This window comes from Eschrichtius robustus, chromosome 15, assembly GCF_028021215.1.
Source record: "Eschrichtius robustus isolate mEscRob2 chromosome 15, mEscRob2.pri, whole genome shotgun sequence".
Lineage (NCBI taxonomy): Eukaryota > Metazoa > Chordata > Mammalia > Artiodactyla > Eschrichtiidae > Eschrichtius > Eschrichtius robustus.
Window position 1 is genome coordinate 47,958,569 of NC_090838.1, and position 25,770 is coordinate 47,984,338.

The 25,770-nt window shown below is 39.3% G+C and overlaps 1 protein-coding gene across 3 annotated transcripts in view; it reads left to right on the plus strand.

The window, feature by feature from the left end:
* The window catches only part of CCDC85A (coiled-coil domain containing 85A), a 197,408-nt gene that overhangs the window by 140,357 nt on the left and 31,281 nt on the right, over positions 1 to 25,770 (plus strand). For 2 of the 3 annotated variants that reach the window (XM_068564308.1, XM_068564306.1), the window contains exon 3: positions 15,504 to 15,580. The exons of the other annotated variant lie outside the window; for it this stretch is intronic. In XM_068564308.1, coding sequence (XP_068420409.1) covers positions 15,504 to 15,580 — 77 coding nt within the window. The remainder of the gene's footprint in view (positions 1 to 15,503; positions 15,581 to 25,770) is intronic. 3 annotated transcript variants of the gene reach the window in all.

Here is a 25,770-nt window from a genome sequence, read left to right on the forward strand (position 1 = left end):
CTGGGTGCAGGTCCTGGGATTAGAGTCTTGATTGTCAGAGCAGATTAAAAGCATTCATAGTGTGCAGCTTCTCAAGAGTCCTGCAGGTTGGGCAGAGTCAGGCAGAGTCTTCTAACCCCTAGACCACAATCCTTTGTCCAGGAAAGAATATCCTAAGACTTTGGATCCAACATGCTCCATTTTACTGTAAAAACATTGCATAAAAATATATAAACCAGTAGCCTAAATGAAGAGCTTTTTTAAAAAGTTAAAAACCTTTTATTTAAGGGTAACTTTTAAGAGCCAGACAAGTTTTTAAAAGACCACATGAACTCTTGACAAAGGTTGTTTTTGAAGTAAACAAAGATTGCATATTTTCAGGTGCTGATAAAAGTGGAATAAAATATGTAGAAAAGACAACATGCTAAAAGAAACAATAAGCATGCAGAAGACTCAAGTACCAGAGACCAGGACCCTGTGGAATGTCCTGGAGAGTGGTTAGGGAGGTCACTGGACCCCGCACACAAAGTGACTGGACAGTTAGTGTAGAACCCAGGTGCTGCGAACTGAACGGAAGACAGACCTTAGCTTCTGAAAGCGTAAAAAGCAGAGGCCGAATCCTTCCACTGTCAAGGATTCTGGTTAGAGCTCCAGGGAGATGCCCTGTTGAAGTTAACTTTCGAACTACTGTACCATCTGCTTGCTGTTTAGATCTGAGTGAGCAGATGCTGGTAAAAGGTATCCTGATTCTGTGGCTATGAGAAGGTTCCATTTGGTATTTCCTTCCTGGGCTAGAACCTTGTCTGTTCTGATGTGGAAGACTTGACTAAACTTCTAAAAATTTTTTCCTCCTTGCGCATGTATCAAATACCTAGTGATGGTGGTGATTACAAAGCAAGTATTTTTTCTAGGCTGCTAAAAAAAATAGAGCTGATTGGAATTTATTGACACAGAATTGAGCACTATCTTCAGAATTATGTGCACTTCTGAGTAATTCATTTTTCTCCATGTATATTAGGAGCTAGAGTCTTAGCTTGATAGCAGGGATAGGATAAGAGAAGTTGGTGTCTCTTGATGGTAGACTGAATTCTCTCTCAGTTACCCCTGCACAGACAGCAATAGGAAAATAAATTTCGAGTGAGTTGCTATTTAGACTAAGAAGATTAATCTCTTTATAAGTCAGTTCATTAAAATGGGCGTTATGGAAAGATATATACATTTGTAGATGTAAGAGGCGTCCATCATTTTCCATGGATTTGAATTGACATGGGCCGTGGGCCTGTTGTTTTATTCTACCTTAATGTTCCTGGGTACTTCTGTTAAGTGATATACAATACATCAAATTCTCTTTTATTATCACCAGGAAGAAGGTGAAACAGCATTGGTAGCCGTGACATTAAATTAAGCAGAGTGAACATTTCATTGGGTTCCCCAACTGTTCAGAAGAGAATCCAGGAAAGCAGCTGCTTTGAAAACAACTCAGATTAGACATTAGCCAGAAGAATCTGCTCTTTGCCTTTGTCCAGTATTTTCTTCTAAGCCTGTAGGTTTCTGAATTGTAAGAAGTTTGTGAAATTGTCCAACGATTGCATTGTGAATGGCATCTATATTTATTAAGCCCACTAATGACTTAGCAGATCCAGGTACTTAACTGGCGATGGTTTGGTGGTTGTTGACCGTGAAACTTGCTGCCTTCACTTTGGCTGACTCTTGTTTACTTGAAGGAACAACCGCATGAATTGAAGGGGTGATGTGTTTTTTGTGTGTCTTAGGGAAAACAGAGTTTTCTTTCAACAAATGCATTCATTGAGTGATGGTGTAGCGTTCAAGTGTAATGATGAGGAAGAGACTTTAAATCAATCAGACTCTATCGGTGCTGATCACCGTCTTTGGCCATTGCTTAATTTGGCCTTCCCTCTGTCTCTTCGCAGGGTCTGTGTTCTCCAGCAGTGAGGAGTGGCCTTTGAGGTCCAGAATTGCACTCTACTAGCTTTGTGACTTTGAGGAGTTACTCAACACCTCTAAGCCTCAATCTTTCATCTCTAAGATGGGAATAATAATACCTGCTTCTTAGTTTTGCAGTGAGGATCAAATGCATTAGTGCACGTGAAAAATGCCTGTGCCTTTTTAGTGAAGTGGTTGATACATGCTAAATCAAATTAAAGTTATTAGCCATTATGTGCGTCCTCTGACATACTTGCTTGACCAAATTGATTAGTCTGTTGTCGCCTAATAACTGTTTAGTGAAGACAAAATGATCGAATCCTTGGGAATGGAGAAGAGCCCAAATGAACTTTGAGGTCAGGAGGAGTTTTCCTGGCCAGAACTTGCCCTCCCTCCTGCCCTATGGTCAAGTGTCTCTAAAATCAAAGGGCATGAAAACCAATGTGAACACATGCAGGGTGCCCTGTGTTGGCTGTATTTAATAGGACTTTTGAGATTTATTTCCCATTACAGTTTTTCCAGTGGTGGAAAAAAAAAGCTTGATATCTTAAGTTTAGAATACCATTGTCAAATAAAATGCTTAGATTAAGTAGTGCTTTTATAGTTTTTTGGCTCCTTGTTTTTGCAAACATTCAGTAATTTGTTCTCAACAATGTCATCAACTAATATTCTGTTGTATTGAGATAAGTCTTTTTTTTCTTAGCCTTGTAGCTTTCTTTAGTGGAAGGAGTTTTTAAGTACACAGTTGAGGAAAGAAATCTGTAAGGGTAGGTGTTCTTAAACAATAGAATTTTTAAATGTTTATAAGCTTCACTTAAACATGTTTAACTGCCCTAATCAGAACTGGTGTACATCTGTCGCATGAGTGTGCTTTATTCCCTTTCTCAGAACATAACAACATCATCTTAAATATTCTCTACTTCTCCAAGGCTTTGTGCATGGTAGATAGTCTATAAATGTTTGTTTAATGAATAAATGAAAGAATAGCAACATAACTTACATATACTGTTAGAAATCTTATCTTAGCTGCCTTTAGCGGTTAAACCACTAATATGGATTACGGTAAAATACATGATAATTGTAACCCAGGAATTGTGGGTCTTAAAGAGTCTTAAAGATCATCTATTTCTATATGCATATTTGTGTGAAAACTGAAACCCACAGAGCTAGCACTTAGCCACTGTGCTGTACTCCTTCCAAAATTACTGTGGGAGGGCTTGGGGCCCCAAGAGGAGGAGAAAGAGAGGCATGCTGAAAGGGGGCAGCAGGAGAAAAGCAAAGTGGGAGGGTTGGATTTGGGAATGAAACACAGTGAGAGTAAAGGAGAGAGAGAGAGATCTAATTAAAAGGTACCTGAGCAGAAGATACACAAGCTCTGTGGCCGTGTCTACAAAGGCAGCCGGGTGCTTGCTTAGCTTTCTGAGGCTCAGGGCTGGGGAGGAGGGGGTCGTGGCTGGGTACCTGCCCTGTGGCTCTTCCCCTCCACCAGGCTTCTCTATTCAGACCCTTCTCCAAACCGCAGGCTTTTGACAGCAGCTCTCTACTGGGGACTTCCACATTTAAACCACCCCATATCCCTTCTCGGAGCTGCAGAGTCATATATTTAACTGCCTACTCTGGATCTTACCTTAGATGTCCAGTAGAAATATTAAGCCTAACATGAACAAAATAGAATTCTTGATTTCAAACCCCACTCCTGCTCCATCTCCAAGCCATCTCCCCATCCCCTGGTTGCCCTTGCCGGAAAGGTAGCCATTATCTTTGATTCTTTTTCTTCATAAGACCTCACATTTGCTCCATAGCTATGCTTTGTCCTTAGTCTCTTTCTCCAGGAGGCTTGTTGAATGTGGCCACTTCTCTGTGCACCACAGCTATGGCTCCTTTACAACCCAGTCACCTCTCAGCCCACCTCCTACAGAGGTCCCCTCAATCATCCCCCAAACTTCACTCTCATCCTATTTTTCCTCTGTCTTTCACAGAGCAGCCAAGACGATCCTTTTAAAGTATAAATCAGATGGTGCCAGTGTAATGTACCAATCCCCCTTCCCCAGTCGCTCCCCATTCCAAACGGTACAAAATCCCAGCTCCTTACATTGGTTCACTGACACCGTGGGTCTTGTCTCTGCTGCTCCAACTTCATCTCCCCTCACTTTCCTCACTTCTTCCTGGCCACTTGAGTCTTCTTTCTTTTCTTTGAGCACCTGTGGCTCATTCCCATCTTGGGAACTTTGCAAATTCTGTTCTTGCTGTTTGGAGAGTTCATTCCCAGAATCTTTATATTCAAGTTTCAAGTTGAATGCCTCAGATCTTCTCAGATGATCTCGATCTAAGCTAAAGGGGTGAAGGGTGTACAGGGGAGCAGTGTGCTTACTTATGTGTGCGTCTGCATGTCTGTCTGTCTTGTCTGTCTTCCGTATTAGAGTGTTCCATGAGCAGAGGAGCCCTTTTTGTTTGTTTGCAGTGGACTGTCTATAGCACATGAAAGAGTGTCTAACACACAGTGAGTGCTCAATGAATGTATGTTAACTGACTGATTAGAAAGGGCTTGTTAATACATGCTTAAATAGCTAACAAAAAAAACAGTTCCACAGTATGTGGTCTTTCCAATTTTGTTTATCTAAACTAACTATACTTATCCATTATCTAACTGCATTCATCCATTATCTATTCATAGCACTTTGTGTACGGATAGATAATGCTAAAACATTGTGAAAACTGTGCTTTTCTTATGTAAGGCAACTATTCCTGAATTGTTACACTATGAGTTTGTTTGGCCAGCTACCGTTTCGTAGCCACTGCAGAGAGCATATATAGGCTGAATTGAACAACATTTTATGAATTCCCAATTGATAGAATCCAGACTAATGACGCTTTGCTGTACAATATGATAAAAATTATTTTTATTTTGCTGCAGTGTATGACAGTAAAAAAAAACAACTGTGCATAGGCTTCTAAAAATATCTCAATATACATAAAAAGTCAAAATAATTATCCTAAGAGAAAATAAAATTTTTATAGACTTAACTGTCTTTTGAAAATTTGGTTTTCTTATAGATTTGCTTCCTTGTTCGTTCATTGACAATGCTGACAAGATGCACGTACAAGGGGGCCGCATACACGGAAGGAAATTGTTACATTTCTTAAAATGACATCAATTTTTATCCTCTGGCATTGGGAAAAGGCAGCATTTTCTCTGGGAAATGACAACAGCAGCAGCAGCAACATAACAATGGAAAGTAGGACACATTTTAACCCTGAATAGCTGTTAAAATTGTACTCATGCTAAACAGCTCTTTAGAGTTTGAAATATTTTTCCATAGAGTCCCCAGTCCTTTAGGCCAGTTCAGTGCTACTTACCTAGTGTCTCCTTCATGGAGTTGATGCTTTCAAAGGGAAAAGTCAAAGTGAAGGCAATTTTAGGGCACACAGACTTCCTCTAAGCCAGACTTCAGTTTCGATGGCTTGCTATTGTGTGTTTTTTCGGTGGAACTCTGACTGCATTTTGAGTTAACTGCCTGAAACTGTTCGGGGAGCAACAAACTTGGAGTAGCAGCCAGAGCAGTTGGGAACCGAATGATGAGGACATTAGTTCATCAGAAATTGACAGGACACCTTCTAGCACATAGCGCTGTGCGAATCATAGGACAGCTCGGAAAGTAACTATAAGGCAAGGCCTTGCCACATGGAGCCTCCAGCTCCTAGAGAGAAATGGAAGCTGAAACAACCAGGTGCCAATTCCCAAGGAATAGGGACAGGTGGATGATAGCAAATAGGCAACAAAATGCCGTTCTCTCCCATTTTAAAAACACTCTCATTTGGAAAGAGGAGAAACTTGAAAATTTTTTGGTAATTATTTTCTGGACCAAAGTTAGGACATAGACCCTGATTTTCTTTTCTGTTTTCTAAATTGGTTTATGTGCAAATCATTGGATTTCAATATCCATTTAACTATTATATTTACTCTTTTATAGAAAATAATAAGTGAAAACAATCTGGGCTGTTTCCAAAAACATACCACTTGCATGGCACTAGGGCGATAACACTCGTGATTTTTTTTTCTGTCAAAGCTTTCTTGGAAAAGGATACAGTATTTCTAGCTTTCATTCTAATAAACAGGACAGCACATTGCTGTTTCCTTTTCCTTTGAAATGACAGGTTTTTCTCTTCACGAAGAAACATAACCTGTTTTGAACGGACCACTGCTCTCCGCCCTCCTCAGGCTGCTCTCTCTCAGCTCAGAGACCCTCACTCAGGGCCCAGCTGGCACCTGCCCTGTGCCCTCCCCCTCGGTACACCCCTCCCTCGCAGGGAGTGTCTGGAAGGAGAATGTCCAGGTGAAGTTTAAATTCCTCCCAGTGGTTATTTCTAACCAAAAGGGGGAATCTTATCAACTTAAGCAGATGTCCAGATGAAGGCATTTATATTGTATTCCAAGATGTTAGTGGCAGAAATGGTTCATGTTTTGCACATTTCCCATAACTTTTTATGTGTCTCTTTCTCTTTATCCCTCTTCGTACTCTCCCTCTCTTTCCTCCTCGCCTTTCCTTCCCCCCCCGCAATGTGCCACCCCCACCATAAGACATTTTTTTTTGAGCCTGGTGAAAACACATTTCAGATTTTATTTATTCATTTATTTTTTCTTTTTATTTGGTCACGTCGGGTCTTAGTTGTGGCACACAGGATCTTCATTGCAGCATGTGGGATCTTTCATTGCGGTGCACGGGCTTAGTTGCCCTGTGGCCTGTGGGATCTTAATTCCCCGACCAGGGATCGAACCCACGTCCCCTGCATTGGAAGGTGGATTCTTAACCAGTGGACCACCAGGGAAGTCCCCAGATTTTCTTATTGAAATTACCCACCAGTGATTAGATCTGACATAATTTGAGAACCTCCCCAATGTTTCCATCCAAAGTTTAATGTTCTCTAGAATGTACTTCATGTTCAGTGGCACAACAGAATTGATATTAGGCTCCATTCAGATACAAACCCAGTCTTACCTGGAGTGACTGACAATTGTAGACCTGTACTATGAAATAATTTCTTTTCAGGGCACTATTTGTGTAATGGGTTGATTGACTCATTCAATAACTTTTTAATGTGCAGACACTATTCTACGCGCTTGGAGTACATCACTCAACACAACAGACAAAGATCCCTGCCTTGTGGAGTTGACATTCTGATGGAGAGAAACAGGGCTGGCTTATACAATAAACAAAACATATGAACAAGCTAATTTATATGATAGAAAGTGAGAAAGTATTTTGAAGAAAAATAAAGAAGTACAACAGGCCAAAGGAGATCAGGAGAATGTGGGGCGGAGGTGGGGGTAGTTTACAGGATTAAAGGAAGAGGACTTGGTAAGTCTCACTGAGAAGCTGAGATCTGAACAAAGACTTGTAAGAGTGAGGAAATTGGCTAAGCAGCTCCCTGGGGGAAGAGCAGTCCAGAGAGTGTGGACAACTAAATCTAGTGTATGCCTGGGGTGTTCAGGAGCAGAAGGGAGGCCTTGTGGCTGGAGCAGAGGTGTGACGTCATGAAGTCGGAAAGGCACCAGGTCCCCAGATTACATGGGGCCCTGCTGGCCTTTTTAAGGACCTTGACTGTTTTTTGGGGTTTTTTTTAAACCTGTTTTCTTTTTTTTTTTTCCTCCAAATTTTATTTATCTATTTATTTTTGGCTGTGTTGGGTCTTCGTTTCTGTGCGAGGGCTTTCTCTAGTTGCGGCAAGCGGGGGCCACTCTTCATCGCGGTGTGCGGGCCTCTCACCATCGCGGCCTCTCTTGTTGCAGAGCACAGGTTCCAGATGTGCAGGCTCAGTAATTGTGGGTCACGGGCCCAGTTGCTCCGCGGCATGTGGGATCCTCCCAGACCAGGGCTCGAACCCGTGTCCCCTGCATTGGCAGGCAGATTTTCAACCACCAGGGAAGCCCGGACCTTGACTTTTATATGGAGCAAAATGGTGAGCTCCTGTGTGGTTCTGGAGAATGACGCGATCAGACTTAGCCAGGGAAAACCCTGGCTGCCGTGGGTTTGAAATAGACTTTGAATGATAGTAGACCTGGGAGAGGAGGCAAAGAGAGAAGTGAGGACACCTGTTAGAAGACTAGTGGGAGGTTGGATTTTCAGGATATTTTGGCGGCAGGGTCAACAGAATTTCCCAATGGATGGGGAGTGGGGTGTGTGAGAGGGTGGAGCCAAATGTCATGCTAAGGTTTTTGTCACAAAGAAAACCTAATCGTCAAAGGGTTAAAGTCTAGGTTTAAGTGTAAACAGCCAAAGGGAGCACAAGGTTTTTGGAAATTTAAGTAGTGGAGGAAGGTGACAAGACAGATCCCAGTTTCAAGGTGCTGTCCCTTCCCCCTTCACAGCTGGATTCCAGCAGAGGAGTCTTCCCAGCCAGGGCCTGTGCACCCCCCTTTCCTGATGCCTAGAACTCTCTTCTCCAAGCTCTCTGCATAGCTGGCTCATTTGCAGGCTGTAGTCCCCAGAGAGCTCCTCTAGGCCACGCTCCCTAATGTAGCTGTACTTCCGCTCAACTCTGCTAGTTCTCTGTTTCGTTGCCTTTATTGCGCATGTTGCCTTCACAAAGGAGTGTATTTGCTCTCCATTGTAGGTCTTCCTCTCTGGAATGTGCACTCCGTGAATGCACAGACCTTATCACTTTTGCTTGCTGCTGTATCTCCATTATCTAGAACAGTGTCTGGCACACAGCAGATAATCAGCATTGGGTGAAGACCAAGTCTTGATATTACAGGAAGTCAGTAAGTATGTATTAAATCCCTACGGGAAACACCAACAGTCACTGTGTAGGGTTTAAGGGAATATTTTCAAGTAGCATATTTGGGCAAAAAATGAAAACATGAAAATAAATAACATACAGACAACTAGGTAAAGGAACACCACAAGGCACTCAATATATGATTTCTCGGCAAATGATAAGAAGGAAGATGAAAGAGATTTATGGAGGGAGCAGAATTTAAAACTGTAGAACTATTGATCTTCAGAGGTAAAGGGACTATCCCAGCAGCACACACAGGTAGAAATCTTTGCAGCATCTCATTGAGCGTTTCCAAACATTTCCAAGAACACGAATCATGTTATCATCTGAAGCAGTATATTCTAATCTTTGGCTATTCTAATTATTAGAAGGCTGTTTTTCATAACATGCATAGAGAAATAAGGAGTATGGACTAGGCCGAGAATGATTATTTGGCAGGGGAAGGTGTGGGCAGAGACTCAGAGCTAAGTTGGGGCCAGTGAATAACAGTGAACAGGTTTCTACATGGGAGGAACAGGTAGAAAATAACTATCTCCTATTTCTTTCAGATTGCCACAGAGAGAAGGGTCTGACAAGAGTAGAATTAGCTTCATAGATGAGGGACCAGAGCAAGACCTGACATCATTTTTTACCTACTTAGGACAATTAAAGCTCCCATTAAAAATTTAAAAATTCTACCTCTGCCAATAAAGCAGCCTGAGTTAAATATCCAGGCAAATCCGAAACTGCTGATGCCAACAAGATTTTTTTTAATAAGTAAAGCATCAAATTATAGTGAGAAATGTAATCACTTATACTTCTGGAGCTCACATGAATTCTAAGTAGTAGGCTGAACTTTGCTTGCCTGAGGAAGAAAGAGAAACACTTTTAGAACAGTAATAATTTTTTAACTATATAGTTCTGAAGTCATTTCCTTCAGAATGTGTAAAAGCCTGTGGATGGTGGGATTAATTTGGAACTAATTCAAGCAGTGTCTTTAGAGGTTGGGGTTTATTAAAGAGATTGCCTCCAGATTTGAAATCATGTGACTGTTGGACTCTCTCTGGCCGAGGGAGACTGACTCAGTCACAGAAAAGCTAACATCTATGAACCCACAGCAGCAATAGTCTTCCAGATGATTGTCCTCCTTTATATTCTTCCAAATGCTGTAATTTGTTTTAGAATGGACCATTACCAGATTTTATTTTTCGCCCTGAAATTTTGAAGACCAGACGGCACTTCATCTAATCAAAACTACTCAGAAGTTTGACCAACCTTAGACAGTTGCAAATATCAACAGTAAACCTTTCATGTACAATAATCAGAGTAATCCTTGGCTGATTTCAAGGATGGGATTCCCCTAGGGAGAGAAACACTGCTTTAGAAAACAAGGGGGAAATTAGAGGGTTTAATATTTCAACCAGAGTATTTTCAAACTAGCAGACAAGAAAGTCGAGCTACTTTATATGATTGAATGCATTTCAGGTAAATTGAAGTGAAATCAAGTCCAGGATATTGTCCAAGGAGAATATCAAGTTATTTTAAAGGTAAAAGTCCCTCCAGAATATCTAAAATCAGGAAGAAAAAAGGAGAAGTTAGAATTTAACTGTCTATGTGAGAAGCTTGACATCTTAATGATTAGAAGATCCAGGATGGGAATCCCTGTGATGCCCCAGGAATGAAACAGAATCTTTTGAATGTATATGTATAACTAATCCCCAGTGTTAGAGGCCAAGTTCACTACCTTCTGGGCTTTATTCTCTTATCTGCCAAATGAGTCAGGATGGGGGACCGGCTGGATTAGGGAATCTCTTAGGTACATTCCAGTTCTCAAATTGGAATCAATTAGATGTGTGTTAGTGGAATTCTTATGACTGTTTCTCATACTTGTTTTATTACAAGAGGTCCTGTGAACTTCTACATGTAGGTTCAGAGAAAAGTGAGGATACATGGAGAAAATGGTTTCTGCTTTGAAAACATGCCCAAGATTTACCCAAAGAACCTCTTGAGAATGTCATTGGATTTTCACATTGGTATTGTTTGCTTAACCTGGCTTTTCTAATGTGCAGATGTCCATAGATTTCCCAGGAAAGAGAAATAAAATGCCCTTGGGGGAAGTTAAAAGCAAATCTCACCATTTGCATAGCTGTGATTTGACATTGGCTTTTTAGATCCCTGAATGTGGGACGCAACTTGGCTTTTCCTCCTGCTTCCAGTATGTCCCTCTCTCTTCCTTCATGTGAATTCCTTCTCTCTTCCCTGTTTACAAGAGGATCATTCTTGTCTGTCCTGTGGCTCTACTAGCAATCTCTCTGTCTCTCAAGCTTCTGTTGATCCATTAGTCAAGTTTCTCCTTCAGAAGAACTGCAGCCAATATTGATCTTTTTGTACTCCTGCTTTACATGATTTAGCTCTGAATATCATATTACTTATTGCTTTATTTTTTTTCCTCCTTATCGCCCCTCAACTGGTTATATACTTCTTGAAGATAGGATCCTTCTTCAATATGTTGTATATCTACATAGAGCAGCGGTCCCCAACCTTTTTGGCACTGGGGACCCGTTTCATGGAAGACAATTTTTCCATGGACGGGAGCTGGGTTGGGGGGATGGTTTCGGGATGATTCAAGCACATTACATTTATTGTGCACTTTATTTCTATTATTATTACATTGTAATATATAATGAAATAATTATACAACTCGCCATAATGCAGAATCAGTGGGAGCCCTGAGCTTGTTTTCACTTGCCATCACTGATAGGGTTTTTTGTTTTTTTATAAATTAATTTATTGATTTATTTTTTGGCTGCATTGGGTCTTTGTTGCTGCATGTGGGCTTTCTCTAGTTGTGGCGAGCGGGGACTATTCTTCCTTGTGGTACGCGGGCTTCTCGTTGCAGGCGCTTCTCTTGTTGCGGAGCACAGGCTCTAGGCATGCAGGCTTCAGTAGTTGTGGCACACAGGCTCAGTAGTTGTGGCTCATGGGCTCTAGAGCGCAGGCTCAGTAGTTGTGGCACACGGGCTTAGTTGCTCCGCAGTACCTGGGATCTTCCCAGACCAGGGCTCGAACCCATGTCCCCTGCATTGGTAGGTGGATTCTTAACCACTGCGCCACCAGGGTAGTCCCACTGATAGAGTTTTGATATGAGTCTGCAAGCGATTTATTATGGTCTCTGTGCAGTCAAACCTCTCTGCTAATGATAATCTGCATTTGCAGCCGCTCCCCAGCACTAGCATCACTGCCTCAGCTCCACCTCAGATCATCAGGCATTAGATTCTCATAAGGAGCACGCAGCCTAGATCTCTCGCATGTGCAGTTCACAGTAGGGTTCACGCTCCTATGAGAATCTAATGCTGCCCACTGATCTGACAGGAGGCGGAGCTCAGGTGGTAATGCGAGCCATGGGGAGCGGCTGTAAATACAGATGAAGCTTCACTCGCTCACCCACTGCTCACCTCCTGCTGTGAGGCCTGGTTCCTGGTTCCTGGGTACCCCTGATGTAGAGTATAGCCTCGTATTTGGCTGTTTTCTGCAGGAGGCTTGATTTTTGTTTTGGAACCTCATTCTCAGAGTTCTGAAAGCCAAAATGACATTCTGAAATCTGTTTTACCAGCTGTCAGCCACTGGTATAAATGTAATGATCAGTTCAAATGATAGTACATTCTAATGCAGTTGTGTGTGTGCATGCACATGCATGTATGTATCACTTTATAATAAAAGCACCGATTTTTGTCATGTACTTCCCTTGGGAGTACAGTGGTACTCCACACGTCCTGGGTGTAATGGAAGTGTGTAGCTTATAGTTGACACCACTCTGGAAGGTCCTTGTGTAAGGAAGGAAGAGGAAGCAGCAGCTTGGGGAAGGGACTGTAGCAGACATGGTCAAATATATTCCAGCACACAAGGGGCTCCTTTTCTTTCTTACACAGAAGATTTTATCTTTTTTTCCTAATGATCAACTAGGACTGGGATGTGGATTGCGGTGTATTTTTTAAAGTGGAATTTCTTACACTTTATTCTGTTTTATTAAAATGTTTACATATTTTCTGTCCCATTATTGGTTATATAGTAGTAGTTGGGCTTGGCTAGCCTATGATGCAATAACAAATAAATCTTGAAATCATGAGAGTTTAACAAAACAAATGTTTATTTTTCTCTCATGTCACAATTGAAGGATTGGATGGTTTCCTCAATGGCTCTTCATATAGGGACTTGGGGACCCAGTGATGATCTTCCAGTATATTCCAGAAAAAAGTTTGCCTGCTCCACTCCCATATAAAAGGAGTATATAAAAAGTTTCTTGATGAATTAAACAACTAACAGCATGAATTCTCTTTTATTCATGCAGATTAACTATACTTCCTGTCCCCCAAACCCCGCCCCCCCCCACACACGAGTTTTTTCATTCATCGTATCTGTTCATAGATAAATAATAATTGCAAAAGAGAGTGAGCTTGGAACAACAGGACCTTCTGGAACATAGCACATGGGTGTGTAATCCTAAAATGAAAGTTGCATTCTGAGAAACTTAAGACTTGAAATAACTGGCCTTTTCTTCATTCCAACCCTCGTAGTGCCCAACACACATCAGTGACGCAACAAATATTTGTGGAGCAAATGAACTCAAAACTTTCCTTAGCTTTGCCTTTACCTTGGAGCTAATTTGCTTTTTTACGTTACCTGTCTAAAAATCTTCCCTATTATTTCCTGTCCCTGCCCGTATTTGCAGTGAATGCTTTGAAGCAGAGATCTGGACTTCATCTGTTGTAACTTGACATTAAAAATTGGAGTTAAGGAATGTTTTCCAAATTCAAGAATTTACCCTTTTTTTGGAACTGACATGATGTGACTTTCGTAATGTAAGCAGAAACTTAATGAAACCATCAAATATGTAAACTGCAAAGATTTAAAGAAGAGAAATAGATTAAAGTGACTGAAGATAGTTACTGAATTAAAATCCATTCAGTGGCATTTTTCAAATGTCACCTGAATCACTCTGTATAGAGTCATTTCGGCTGCTTTCAGTATCACAGCCTTAAGGATGATGCAGTATAGGGACAATAAAGATACGGTGTAAATTGTGAACAAAGGAAAAAAGAATTTTATTTGTTTATGGTTTAAATAGACTATATCTGAGCAACTTTTCACTCAAATGACACTTATCAAGTGGTTGTTTTTTTAGAGTAGAGAGGGGAGCTTGCAAAACTGTGTAAATCAGGCAATCTACATTCACATTTTGATGATCAGCAAATCACTTATTCATTTGCTAGAGTAAAGCGGATTCATGAAATCAATAAGTTGGTTATTCATTTATGCCGGATACTTTTTTTTTCCCTTTTGAAGAGTCCATAAAGCAAACACTTAACATTTCATTGAGCTAAAAAAAAATGAGAGCATATTTCTAGCAAATGTCTTCAGCTTCCTTTACCTTGTGTTTCTGTCTTGTTGAGAAATGCTCAAGGCAAGTCGTCACCATTGGTGTGAGATCAGTGGATGGTTATATTAGTGTTAGTGATGGGGACTTTTCTGCAGACATTTGTGAAAACAGGCATGCTGTAAACCGGTTAGGGATGAGTTTAATTTTTACATTTGTGAATTAAGGACTGAAGTTTCTTATGTATTTTAAGAAAATAAAATGTTACCTTGTTGCTTTGGAGGTCACAAAATGGAATTGGGTTCATATAACCAATTTCCATATAAAAATTAAGAGTTTCCATGATGAATTTCAGATCAAGGTATTAATTTGCATACATATCCATCCAAACTGCAGATTATTAGGGGCTCCAAATGTTTCCTTCTAAAATGCACTACCTTCTTGGCCTTGCCTCTTGCTCTTTTGTGTTTTTTGAGGCTGAGGAACATGCACATGATCTGCTGCTTTAAAATTAACTGTGGAAATATGCTCTGGAGGGATTCTTTGGTCATGTACATTTCACTATACCTGAAATATGTTTGCTCTTGGGTAATGAATGCATTGCAACTATGTTGCAGTATGATGCTGTGCAGTTGATTATTTTGGATTTAATGAAGAAGAGTCACTGTCAGATGGTTCCTCAAAATGAAAACTCCACTTTGCTCCACGTGTAAACTTTTTCATAATGTAAAGCTATAAAATCGAGAGTTTCGCTATGGAACAGATACTAAGCATGATGCTGATTCTGAGCTGTCAGCACACACCTGAGCTTGTTGAAGAAATGAAAACAACAAATTTCAAGTCTGCCCTGAAAAGCTTGAGTCTCTGTCATGCTCAGCCAAAATCAAAGTCAAAATTCAGACTAACGTTATTTAGCCCTTTTGTAGCTGTTCTCTAGGTATAGTCATACTATCTATAGATTTGTGCGAAGAACAAAATGTTGCTCTTAAGACTTGAAAAGTTTATTGAGAAAATGAAGGGAGCTGGATATTTTAAATATCTTCTTATTTTCTGTTTTTTTTTTTAAAGACCTTGTAATTTCTCTGTTATAATGAATGTTACAAAAAGTCTTATGTGTGGGAAAGCTTAAAATACATACACAAAATAAGTAGAAAAGAGAGAATAACTGTCTTCAACGTGTCTAATGTTCTGAAGGCTGCATGGTGTGCAGACGCCTACAGTCTTAACCACCTGTAAATTTCTCTGATTCTCCTTAACACTGTGCAGTTGTTCAGACTGCTTATGGTTTTAATGGCTTCTGTTATTATTCTTCTGGGGAGAAATCTTTTTTTTTCTAAATATCAGATTAAGTAGTCACTACCTGATTTGAATAAATGGAGCCAGAAACATCCTGATAGTATACCAAACAAGACCTGTGTGTATAATGTGAGTTCTTTCTTTTCAATTTTAGAATCAACCTTGTCCTATGTTAGGCAGCTGGAGGCAAGAGTAAGACAGCTGGAGGAGGAAAATCGCATGCTGCCCCAGGTGGGTGACTTCCAGAAGCTCATAGCTAGTCAGTGTCATTTGAGTTGTAGCATTTTATGTGGAATTTAAAGTCTCAGTTACATGATAGAAATCATTTTGTTAACAGCCATTCATCAATGTAGAGCGTGATTACTTTCCGTAATCAACCACTTACCCATCATATTGTCCAGATTCTTAAGTGTGATACTAAAGGGCACAGATGTCTAAAATATGAATGTAAAATCATTTTGAAAGGAAGAAGAAAGAGAAAATGAAGAGAAGTAGAAAGTGCTTTGATGGTACTGCTCACATCCGTCATGCATGTTGTTGGTGAATATAGGGAACGGACTCTTATTTAAATGGAAAATGTGGTCATTTATGAGCTAGGGAAAGCTGCAGGTAGTTTGAAGAGTTCATATTTTAATTAAATGAGTACTTTCTAAAATTCTTTGTGATGTTATTGAACTCTTTCAGTGCAACAAAGCAATCACAGTAATTGACAGTTTTTACTTTGGGGCTTAATTTTTTTTTCCCTGATGAATGTAAAATGGCACTTTTTCTGGGATTTAACGCCTTGCCATATGTTTTACTGTAAAAACTTTTTCCATGGGCTGATATCTTGGTGAGAATGATGTTGGTTGAGGTCGTGGTTCTTGGGAAATGTTTTGTTGAAGAGTTGAACAAATTTACTCATTCTAGCTTGGTTTCCTTGACAGCCAGGTAAACAGTAATGTATTTTAATATTTCATAAAAAGGAGTTTTCTCAGCATTTAGTCACTAGTGTTCTTTCTACATGCTGGTGACTATTTCTATTTCATAAGTGACTAAGAGAAAATTAAACCTCAAACAGCTAGTAGTAAACAGTTTAAGTGTCAAGACAAAGATTGTTTATAATTCAGGAGAAGACATATAAACATTAATACAAAGACTTAATTAATGCAAAGGCTTTGGAAAGATATTTTAGGTCTTTCTAATCTTGTTTCGCTTTTAAACTAGTTTTGCTCACTGATGATGATTTGAGCTGTCAGGTACTGCATGTGGGAATGCCTCTCTCTTTCTTCCACTGGCCAGCCATCCAGCTAGAAATCACGAGATTAAATGAAATGAGTCTATTTCTCACCCTTCTCAAACTGTACATATGTCAATGCTCATGATGACAGAAAGGATTATTTGCATTATGAAATGAAATACTACTGGTAGAGTTTTTTCCTGTGCTCTTCTACACTTTTCATTTTTTTAATTTCTTTGCCATTTTCCCTTTTATATTGGATTCAGAGTATGACTGTGCTAATACCCTTAACTGACAACATCTAACGTCTCTGTTCCAAGAAACCTAAAAGATGTAATTATTTTATATACGGTTATACCATCTCTCAGGCAACTGGGAATGTAAGTGACAAGAAAGAGGAAAAAAAGAGATATGTTTCTTGGTTTTTCTCTGAGTGAGAATTGAAACTCATACCGAGTATTGAATGAATGCATGTGTGCTGTCTTACTGAAAAAGAGGCACAAAAATAATTATAAGATTGATTTTTAAAAATCTGTGAAAGTGAGTGTTAGAGGCCTTGAAGGGAAATCAGAAGAGTCCTCAACTATACTTGATATGTGTGTGCATATTTAAATGCTTGCGTAGTTAAGAGAAGAAGAGATTAAACCGCTTTCCAAATTAAACTATTTTCTCCAAATTCATATAATTTTAAACACATTGCTATTTTTTATCTAAGAAGATTGTTGTTGTTGTTTTTGTTTTTCCCCACAAGAAATGGCTAAGAAAGACCATGTTTTTTTGAACTTAAGATGTTATTGATGTGAGAAGCACCATTATCATGTGTACTATTCAGAAAGAAAAAAATGTTGTCAATTATACCATGTCCAATTCTTGCTGATTTCAGTGATGATAAAATGGAAAAACAATGTTTTAGAATTAAACAGGTCTTACGTGTCCAAAGCACTTTAATGCAAAGAAAATCTGTTGCGTGAAATATGCTGTTGGACTTATGCAACGAATATCTATCTCAGTTCATAAACATTATTTCTGTTAAATTTCTGTATTTGAGAGTGTTGCCTTTGTTTATAGCTAAGATAGATATGATAGAACCACGATTTGCAACTACTTGTATAAACACAACTGAAATGAACAGGGACAGTAGGTGAGATCTGAGGTTGGAAAACAGTAAATGGACCTTAGAGCAGTGGAAATCATGTCACGTGAATCCTCGTGGAACTCTGAGACTTGGGCCGACTAGCACAAAGACATATGTAATTTATTCTTAGATGTTTATTGGTACTAAAACAAATAATCGTGAGATTTCCCTGCAGAAAGGATTTATGACTGCATGATGTGAGCTGATTTGCAAGGTCAGTTCAATGTGACAAGCTGACATCCTTGCATAAAGTAGTATCAGTATCTGAACACTTGATTTCCAATTATAAGAGCTTGTTCACTGTGCCTTGATTAGAAGGTATTATTTTTTACTCCCAAGTTTATAAAAATATGTCCACTTGTCTTTGGATTAACAGTAATAAGAATATAGTTGGCAATTGGAATTCCAAGTATATCAGATATCTTTTGTGATATCTGTAGCAAGGTCCTTTGCTGTTAGTTTAGTATTTAGACTAATTACATAAAACCTTTTCCTGGATGAAGAAATTTCCTTAATGCTTACTTTCATTCCTCATATAAAACTGTGTATAATGAACAGAAAGTCACAACTTTGCTCTAGAAATACATATTTAAAAATAAACAGGATGAGTGTCATAAATGCTTGTGGATATCCTTCTGGTTAGGCGCAAAGGCTTCCATTTCTTGATGTGTAAATGACAAGGTTCCTCCCAGCTCTTGTATTTCATAGGCCTAAGTGTAATTAAAGCTTGGGTCCAGTCTTATATCCATGCGAAGTTACCAGGTCCCAGAATGAAGGGTTTTTTTTTAGAAAATAGATAGAAAAATGCAGTGAAGATTGAGTTTGGTTCTATCTGGTGGTGAAGAGGAGCTCACAGAAGGCATGGGTGAAATGTCAGTATGGATGCCATGGCAGGTCAGCACCTAGTAAGCACAGAGCTCTTGGCTCTGCCGCAGCCTTTGCAACATCCTCCAAGGATCACTGAGCTACGCTGTACGTCCAGTTAGTAAACACAATATTTCAAAGGTATCCTAAAGTCAGAACAGTCTCATTAATTTCCGAAAATGCAGTATTATTGGAAAAGAAAATGCCTTTTTACTTTTGTTTTTATTTTGCGAGGAAGACAACATGAGGTCTACCCTCTTAACAGATTTTTAAGCGTTTAATACGGTATTGTTATCTATAGGCATGATGTTGTACTTCCGATCTCCAGAACTTACTCATCTCGCATAACGGAAAGTTTATACATGCTGATTAGTGACTCCCCATCTCTCCCTGCCCCTCTCCTAGCCCCTGGCGACCACCACTCTGTTCTTGGCTCCTGTGAGTTGGACTGTGGTAGACACCTCATATATAAGTGGAATCATGGGGTATTTGTCCTTCTGTGACTGGCTTATTTCTCTTGCCATAATATTGCCATTTGATCCAGCAATCCCACTTCCAGATAGTCACCCAGAAGAACTGCAGTCAGGATCTCAAAGAGACATTGGCACTCCTGTGTCTACTGCAGCACTATTAACCATAGCCAAGATGTGGAAGCAACTTTAAAGGTACATCAACAGATGAATAGATAATGAAAATGTGGCATAAACATATAATGGATCATTATTCAGCCTTTTGAAAAAGAAGGAAATCCTGCCATATGAGACAACAAGGATAAACCTTGAAAATGCTTTTTTGAAAGTTGGTATAAGTGATCACTAAAGATAAACCTGGACCTGGGATATTCTTCCTTGATCATATAAACTAACATGAACATTTTTTGCAGATTACGTTTAAAAATATTTCACACGATTGCATCTACCCTCTCATAATATATACCTGTAATGCTAAAACTGCTCAGACTGGTCTGTCAGCTCCACTATGTACATATTTAATACAATATGAACCCTAAAGGAAGATTGTGTGTTACTTAAATAAATGTAGCCGCTAGCTATGAAATTTTGTTAACTTTCAAATCCAATGAGGTAAAGTCACCCACAGTGTCATAAGTAAGCATTTATAAATTACAGACCTGAGATGGTGTAAAGTTGTAGTTGTAAAGGAATTTCATATCAAATTTAAAAGCAACATTTCTATCTCAGGTATATTTACACATAAACACAAGCTTGCTCTGGATAAAAAGGCATTAATTTTCAAATCTGACTAGAACCTGACATATGAGATTGGACAATCCCCTCCCTTAGAAAAAGCATATAAGGTTCACAGAGTCTGGGAGTATAGCCCTGGGCAGACAGCTGATTACAGACAGACTCAGGCTAAGACACAGGCCTATTCAGTGTTCTTTCTAGTGCCTCTTTCACTAAGAGGCACTAGAAACTGTGTGTTCTTTCACACACAGTGCCTCCATCAATCATTTCATACCATTAACTTAATCTACTGGAATTAAGCTGCTAAATCTATTTTTATCTTATTGTCAAATTGTTTTTTTAACCCTTATCTTAAAAATTAACATTGGATCTGCTTAGCCGTCTAAGATTTGTTAGACGTTTATTCTATTCCTGCTTTTAAGGGAAGTATTGTTCGTCAAGCCGCAGTATCATAAATGAAAGAAAAATGCATTTTAGAGCCTTCTCCTCCCTGACATATTTCCCAGATACTTCAGAATTATAAAGTTTTATTGTACAAACCCACAGACCCATATCTGCATGAAAAATTCATACTTAACAGAATGTGGTCAGAGAAGGTCTTTCCGTTCAGATGATTTGGAGGTAGGTGGGTAGGGAAACATAGATACGGTAGTGGTTTTCAAGGCATTTCCCAGTGACATTTGATATCTTAGCCTAAATTCAAAACCCTTGCTTGGATCTCTCTGCTCATTCCATTGTCCTTTTCTTGATGGTCACAAAGGTTTTTTAATCCAGACCTAGCCAATATGTTTATGTGCTATGTCTGCAATGCAGCCTGTTCAAGGAGAAAATATCTTAAAGTGGATAATGAAGAATACCTATCTGATGATTTTATTATAAATAATACTATCCTTTGAAGACATCAGTTACTTTTCAGATACAACCATAAGGTAAAAACTAATATTTTTAAAGCTATTTTCACCTATCTTGTTTTGAGTTTGGATTTTGCATTATGGAGAAGGCTAAAGACAAGAAGCAAGCAGTTTGCTATAAATCCAAAGTCAATTAAGTACATTTGCTACAAGTCTTACTGGGAAGTCTGTCATTTCCTCTAATACTCTGGCACCAACATCTGCTTGGGAAGCACTGTGTGTCCCTTATGCCCCAGAGACCCTCTCCAGAACAAACCACCCACCTCTTGAGACCAAGGTTTTAGAGCAAGTTTTCCAGCATCAGTGTAGGTGCCTGGTGTCCTATGCCTGCCCTGTGCTGTGGGTTCAGCAAATGTGTTAGAAAGGCACTGGCAACTTGGAGCACCACTGAGTGGGCCCTTTTAAGCATGTGTTTCTCTTTCTGTTGTGCTAGCACACACACAAGAGTCTAATTTTAGGAGTGGAAATGAAAAATCTCCCTCTCATGTAATTCGGTTGCAATGTGGCCTCAACAATGCAGTCTTTCAGTGCTGGGAAAGAGTCAGAGCCGTTTTCAGAGCAGTTCCTGAACAAAGGAAAGAAGCTGTCACCATTGCCAGAAGTGCTGAGGAGGGTACCCAGGAGCTGAAGAAATCGAGCCCCTCACTTCCATGGCAACACACCCCAGGTCCAGCATCTCATCTCGGAAAAAGCTCCCTCACCTGTGTGCTTGTGCAGATTGCCGGCGTGCTGGGCAGAGATTGGGGGGGCGGGGAGGGTTGTTTTCTCTCTGATATGTAGATTTCCCTCCTGTGCTTTTCCTGTTTTGCTATGGAAGTATTTATTTATTGTGTCACTCTTTCTCCTTTCCACATTTTCTGACTTTATGTTTTGCAAGTCATTTTTGCCTTATCGGGTCATAAATATATGGCTCTTCTAGGGTTGGAATTGCTCTGGAAGAAAAATTCAGTAACTGTAGCACAAAAGCAGACACAGAGTAGTGCTTTCGAGGGTGCTAAGAGCGAATGGTGGTATCCTTCAGTTGTTATTTGCATGGAAATTACCTTTGTGGCACTCACGAGGAGCAACTTGTGCAAAAAAGTTTTTCATGGATAGCAACTCTAATTATGTCGCACAACCTGAGTAGAACCTGGATGCTACTGATAGAAGAAATTAGTTAAATCCATTAAGGGTTGGTTGCTGCTAGAATCATATTTGGGGGAAAAATGAACTCCACCAGAGAAATAGTGCTTGTGGATTACAATTTTCTCTAAATCACCGTGATTTATATAATTAAAGAAAAGGAAAAAAGCTTTTTCTGCATAGAGCTTTCAAAGGAGATGGGTACTACACAAGTGGCGTGGGTGTATTGGAATAAAAGAGACAAATAGATATGGGAAGTAAGTTGATGGGGGAAAGTCATGCTGGAGAACCTAAATACATGGAGACTGGATTACGGGAAAAGCGAAAATCTATCAGAGAAAATATCAAAGAGAGTAAAGCTCACAGCAAAAATGTCTAGAGCAACATGGAGTCTCTCAGAGTGAAGGGATCTGCAACATTCTTCTGTCACCCCCTCATGCTTAAGGATTCTTGTTTGAGAATCTGCTACATGATGAAAAATCTTATTTCTCATGAGGGAAAATAGGTGTAATAGAAATGCAACAGGCAACATAGCTATACTACTTATTAAACTTATTAATAGAATTATTGAATTTAAAAGGTACTCCACTGTTGGGGACTGTGGTATCAATAATTCATATTTAACAGTGTTGCCTTTTTATAGCTATACTGGTGTCTTAGTAATTCTATCACTAGGGCATATTTTTTAAGATGTTTTTTTGATTTGTAGTAGCCATAAAAATAGTAGCATTTTTGTTACCTGTCCTTGGCAGAATTTGTCACCAAAAACAATGGGACTCTCTCAGCACAAAGTTTTGCTGTATAGTAATATCAACTAGAATCATAGATACTTGAATGGGAAGCAATATGGAGGAATATTTGGGGAAAATTTGGGATGGAACTACAAGAGAAATTAATGTTACCTTGTCCTGTAGAAATGGCTCTCTACTCTTTTATTATTATTTCTTTTAATCCAGAGTGGAGTCAAAAATGTTTTATGAGGTAAAGATGAAACAGTCTTCCCTTTTCTTGCTTTTTCTAAGGGTAAGAAAACAGTCTCAGAGAAAGTGGTGGAAAGTACTGCGTAATGTTTGACTTGGGGATTAAATTAAGCAAATTAAATGTAAATACTATTGAAATATGGATATCAAAAAATGATGAAAATGATGAAAACCTGGCTTAGTCGACACTCGTAAAGGTGTGGAGACTGCCGTTGGGAGCACAGTCTCACTTTGCTCTCCATTTCCCGCTGGAGGTCACTACCTCTCTGACTGATGGAAAAGAGGCATCTGAACTGTGCTGTCCTCTTCTTTCCGGTTCAAATCTTTCCTACAGTGGGGTTTAGGCATTTTTCATGTAAGGGTCTAAACGTCTAGTTTCTTTCTTCGCTGTAGCCTGAGGAAAAGGATCACATTTATAACACAATAAAAATTAAAATTGGTGCCTCTTAATAACTGATAGTTACCTATATCAAAATGTAAAGTAGGCAAATATAAATGTAATATAGGCAATGCCTATATATTGCCTAAGTATAAATACAATATAGATAATAAATGTAGTATAGGCAAATAATTATATTCTTTGACAAAGTAAGACAGTTTAAGTAAATAAATTTCTAAGTGATTTGAGACTTTCCTAAATTATACTTAAAAAGCTATCATTGTGTGAAAAATAAGCAAAACATAACTAAGTCGTTTTTAGAAAGCTAAGACATCGTCAGCCGTGACTTTGGACTGTTAATAATCAAGTAATTAAAGGAGTCACTGTGAACATGCTAGAACAAGCACTGAATGGGAATTACAAGAACTAGGACTTGGCCTAAAGAGCTGCTGGACCAGGATGATACCCTAACCTCTTAAATGTGAACCTTAAATGTCTTGACTAGAAAAGAGGATTGTCAAAGGTGAGGTGGAAGGTTCTGCTCAGCTCTGCAAATCCATGACTCTTTATCCAGAGAAAATTTGTGTATATGTGTAATGTATACACGAAAGAGGTGTGCCCCTTTTAATTTTGATATAAAGTTCCCTAAAACTACAGCTTGGCACCGTATTGGATCTTTTATTTACAGGTGTGTATTTAGTGTGTATTTACGTCATTTTGGGTTATTCTTCCTCACTGTGTTCTAGAGTTAATAAAATTTCATCAGACAGCTATTAAATTTAAGTAACGTACAGTCTTATGTATAAATCTTTGAGGCTCATATCATATCAAGTATGCATGTAATGGGGCTCACATACTAGTCTGGGCAGTGTTAGCTTATGTATATTTTGAGAGATAATGTGCAATCCCCTTATTTATATAAAATTATATGTAATGAACATAAAGGCACTAGTTTTCCCTAACAATATACACATTTTAAAATAACCAAGATGAGTGTAATGAATGCTTATGGATTTCTCTCTGGTCAGATACAAAGGCCTCTGTTTCTTCATTGGTAAGCGTGGTTCCTTTCAACCCTGAACATTCCAAGCCCAAGGATAAATAAAAGCGTGTGTGTCTGTCTTATACCCATGCAAAGTTACCAAGTCCCAGAATGAAGGGGTCTGTAGTCAAGAACAGATAGAGAAATGCAGTGAAGATTGAGTTGGTTCTATCCGGTGATCAAGAAGAGCCCTCGGGAAGTATGCGTGGGTATCACTCATCACCTGGCGAGCACAGGCTCTTCGATCTGCCATGGTCTCCGTGGTACTCCACAAGCATCGTTGAGCGCTGTACTCTACACCCAGCTTGTGAACACAGTATTTCAAAGGGAGCCCAAAAGTATGAATGGTCCTATTACTTTTTAAAAATTCAGTATTACCTATTAGGTATTATCATTTGAGAAAGAAATGCCTTTTCAAAGTTGGTACCAATGATAAAGATCCCCAGAACTTAAGATATTCTCTCCCAAGCACATAAACCAATGTAAATGTTTTTTACAAATCACCGTGAAAAATACTTCAAAGGGGGACTTCTCTGGTGGTCCAGTGGTAAAGAACCCACCTTACAATGCAGGGGATGCAGGTTCGATCCCTGGTCAGGGAACTAAGGTCCCACATGCTGTGGGGCAACTAAGCTCGCGGGTCACAACTACTGAGCTCGCACGCCTCAGTGAGAGAGCCCGCATACCATAAACTACAGAGCCCATGCACTCTGGAACCTGTGCGCCACAACTAGAGAAGAGAAAACCCACATGCCACAACTAGAGAGAAATCCGTGCACCGCAATGAAAGATCCCGCATGCCTCAACGAAGATCCTGCGTGCCGCAACTAAAGACCTGACGCAGCCAAAAATAAATAAATAAATGAATGAATAAAAAGTCTTTAAAAAGATTTCAAAGGATTTCATATAATAAATGGAGAATGTTATTTCACAAAGTTTTTAAAATTATGATGAAAGAGATCATCAATATAGGAAATGTTAGAAAATCAACTTTTATTTACCTCTAATTTATACCAAAACAGTATGTATTCTTTATTTTAAAATGTAACATACTTTTCAGGAATTCAATTGTGAAAGAAGCCAAAATAGATTACTGTGCAAAAGAGATGACAAAGATACGAGATATCAGGTATTAGTCTTTTGCAGTGTGACTAGACTGAGGAGAATAACGCAAGAGGCCCTGCATATGAATCAAATGGCAGCTATACTGGGATCCACAGAAAGAAGACAATGTTCTTTCAAAGGAAACTTATTTATTGTAGACAACTGTAGACTGTAGACTAAAGCACCTGAAATGAAAGCCAGCAAGAAGTGGACCGGGCCTTTCTTTAGATTCTGTGGTTGTCATAGAGAATGAAAGAAAAATGGTAGGAGGTCCATTGCGAGCCAGTAATCAGTAAAAGTTCACATGGAACTTTTCTTTATTATCTTTTAGATTGTGTGCCATGGAGCCTGTATAAACTGGTGGCATGTTGACACATGAAGCTAATTAAAGCATGTGTAGAGAAGCAGTATGAAGAAAGAGAGCGTATGAAATAAATTATAGGCTTCCCCTTAATTGTTT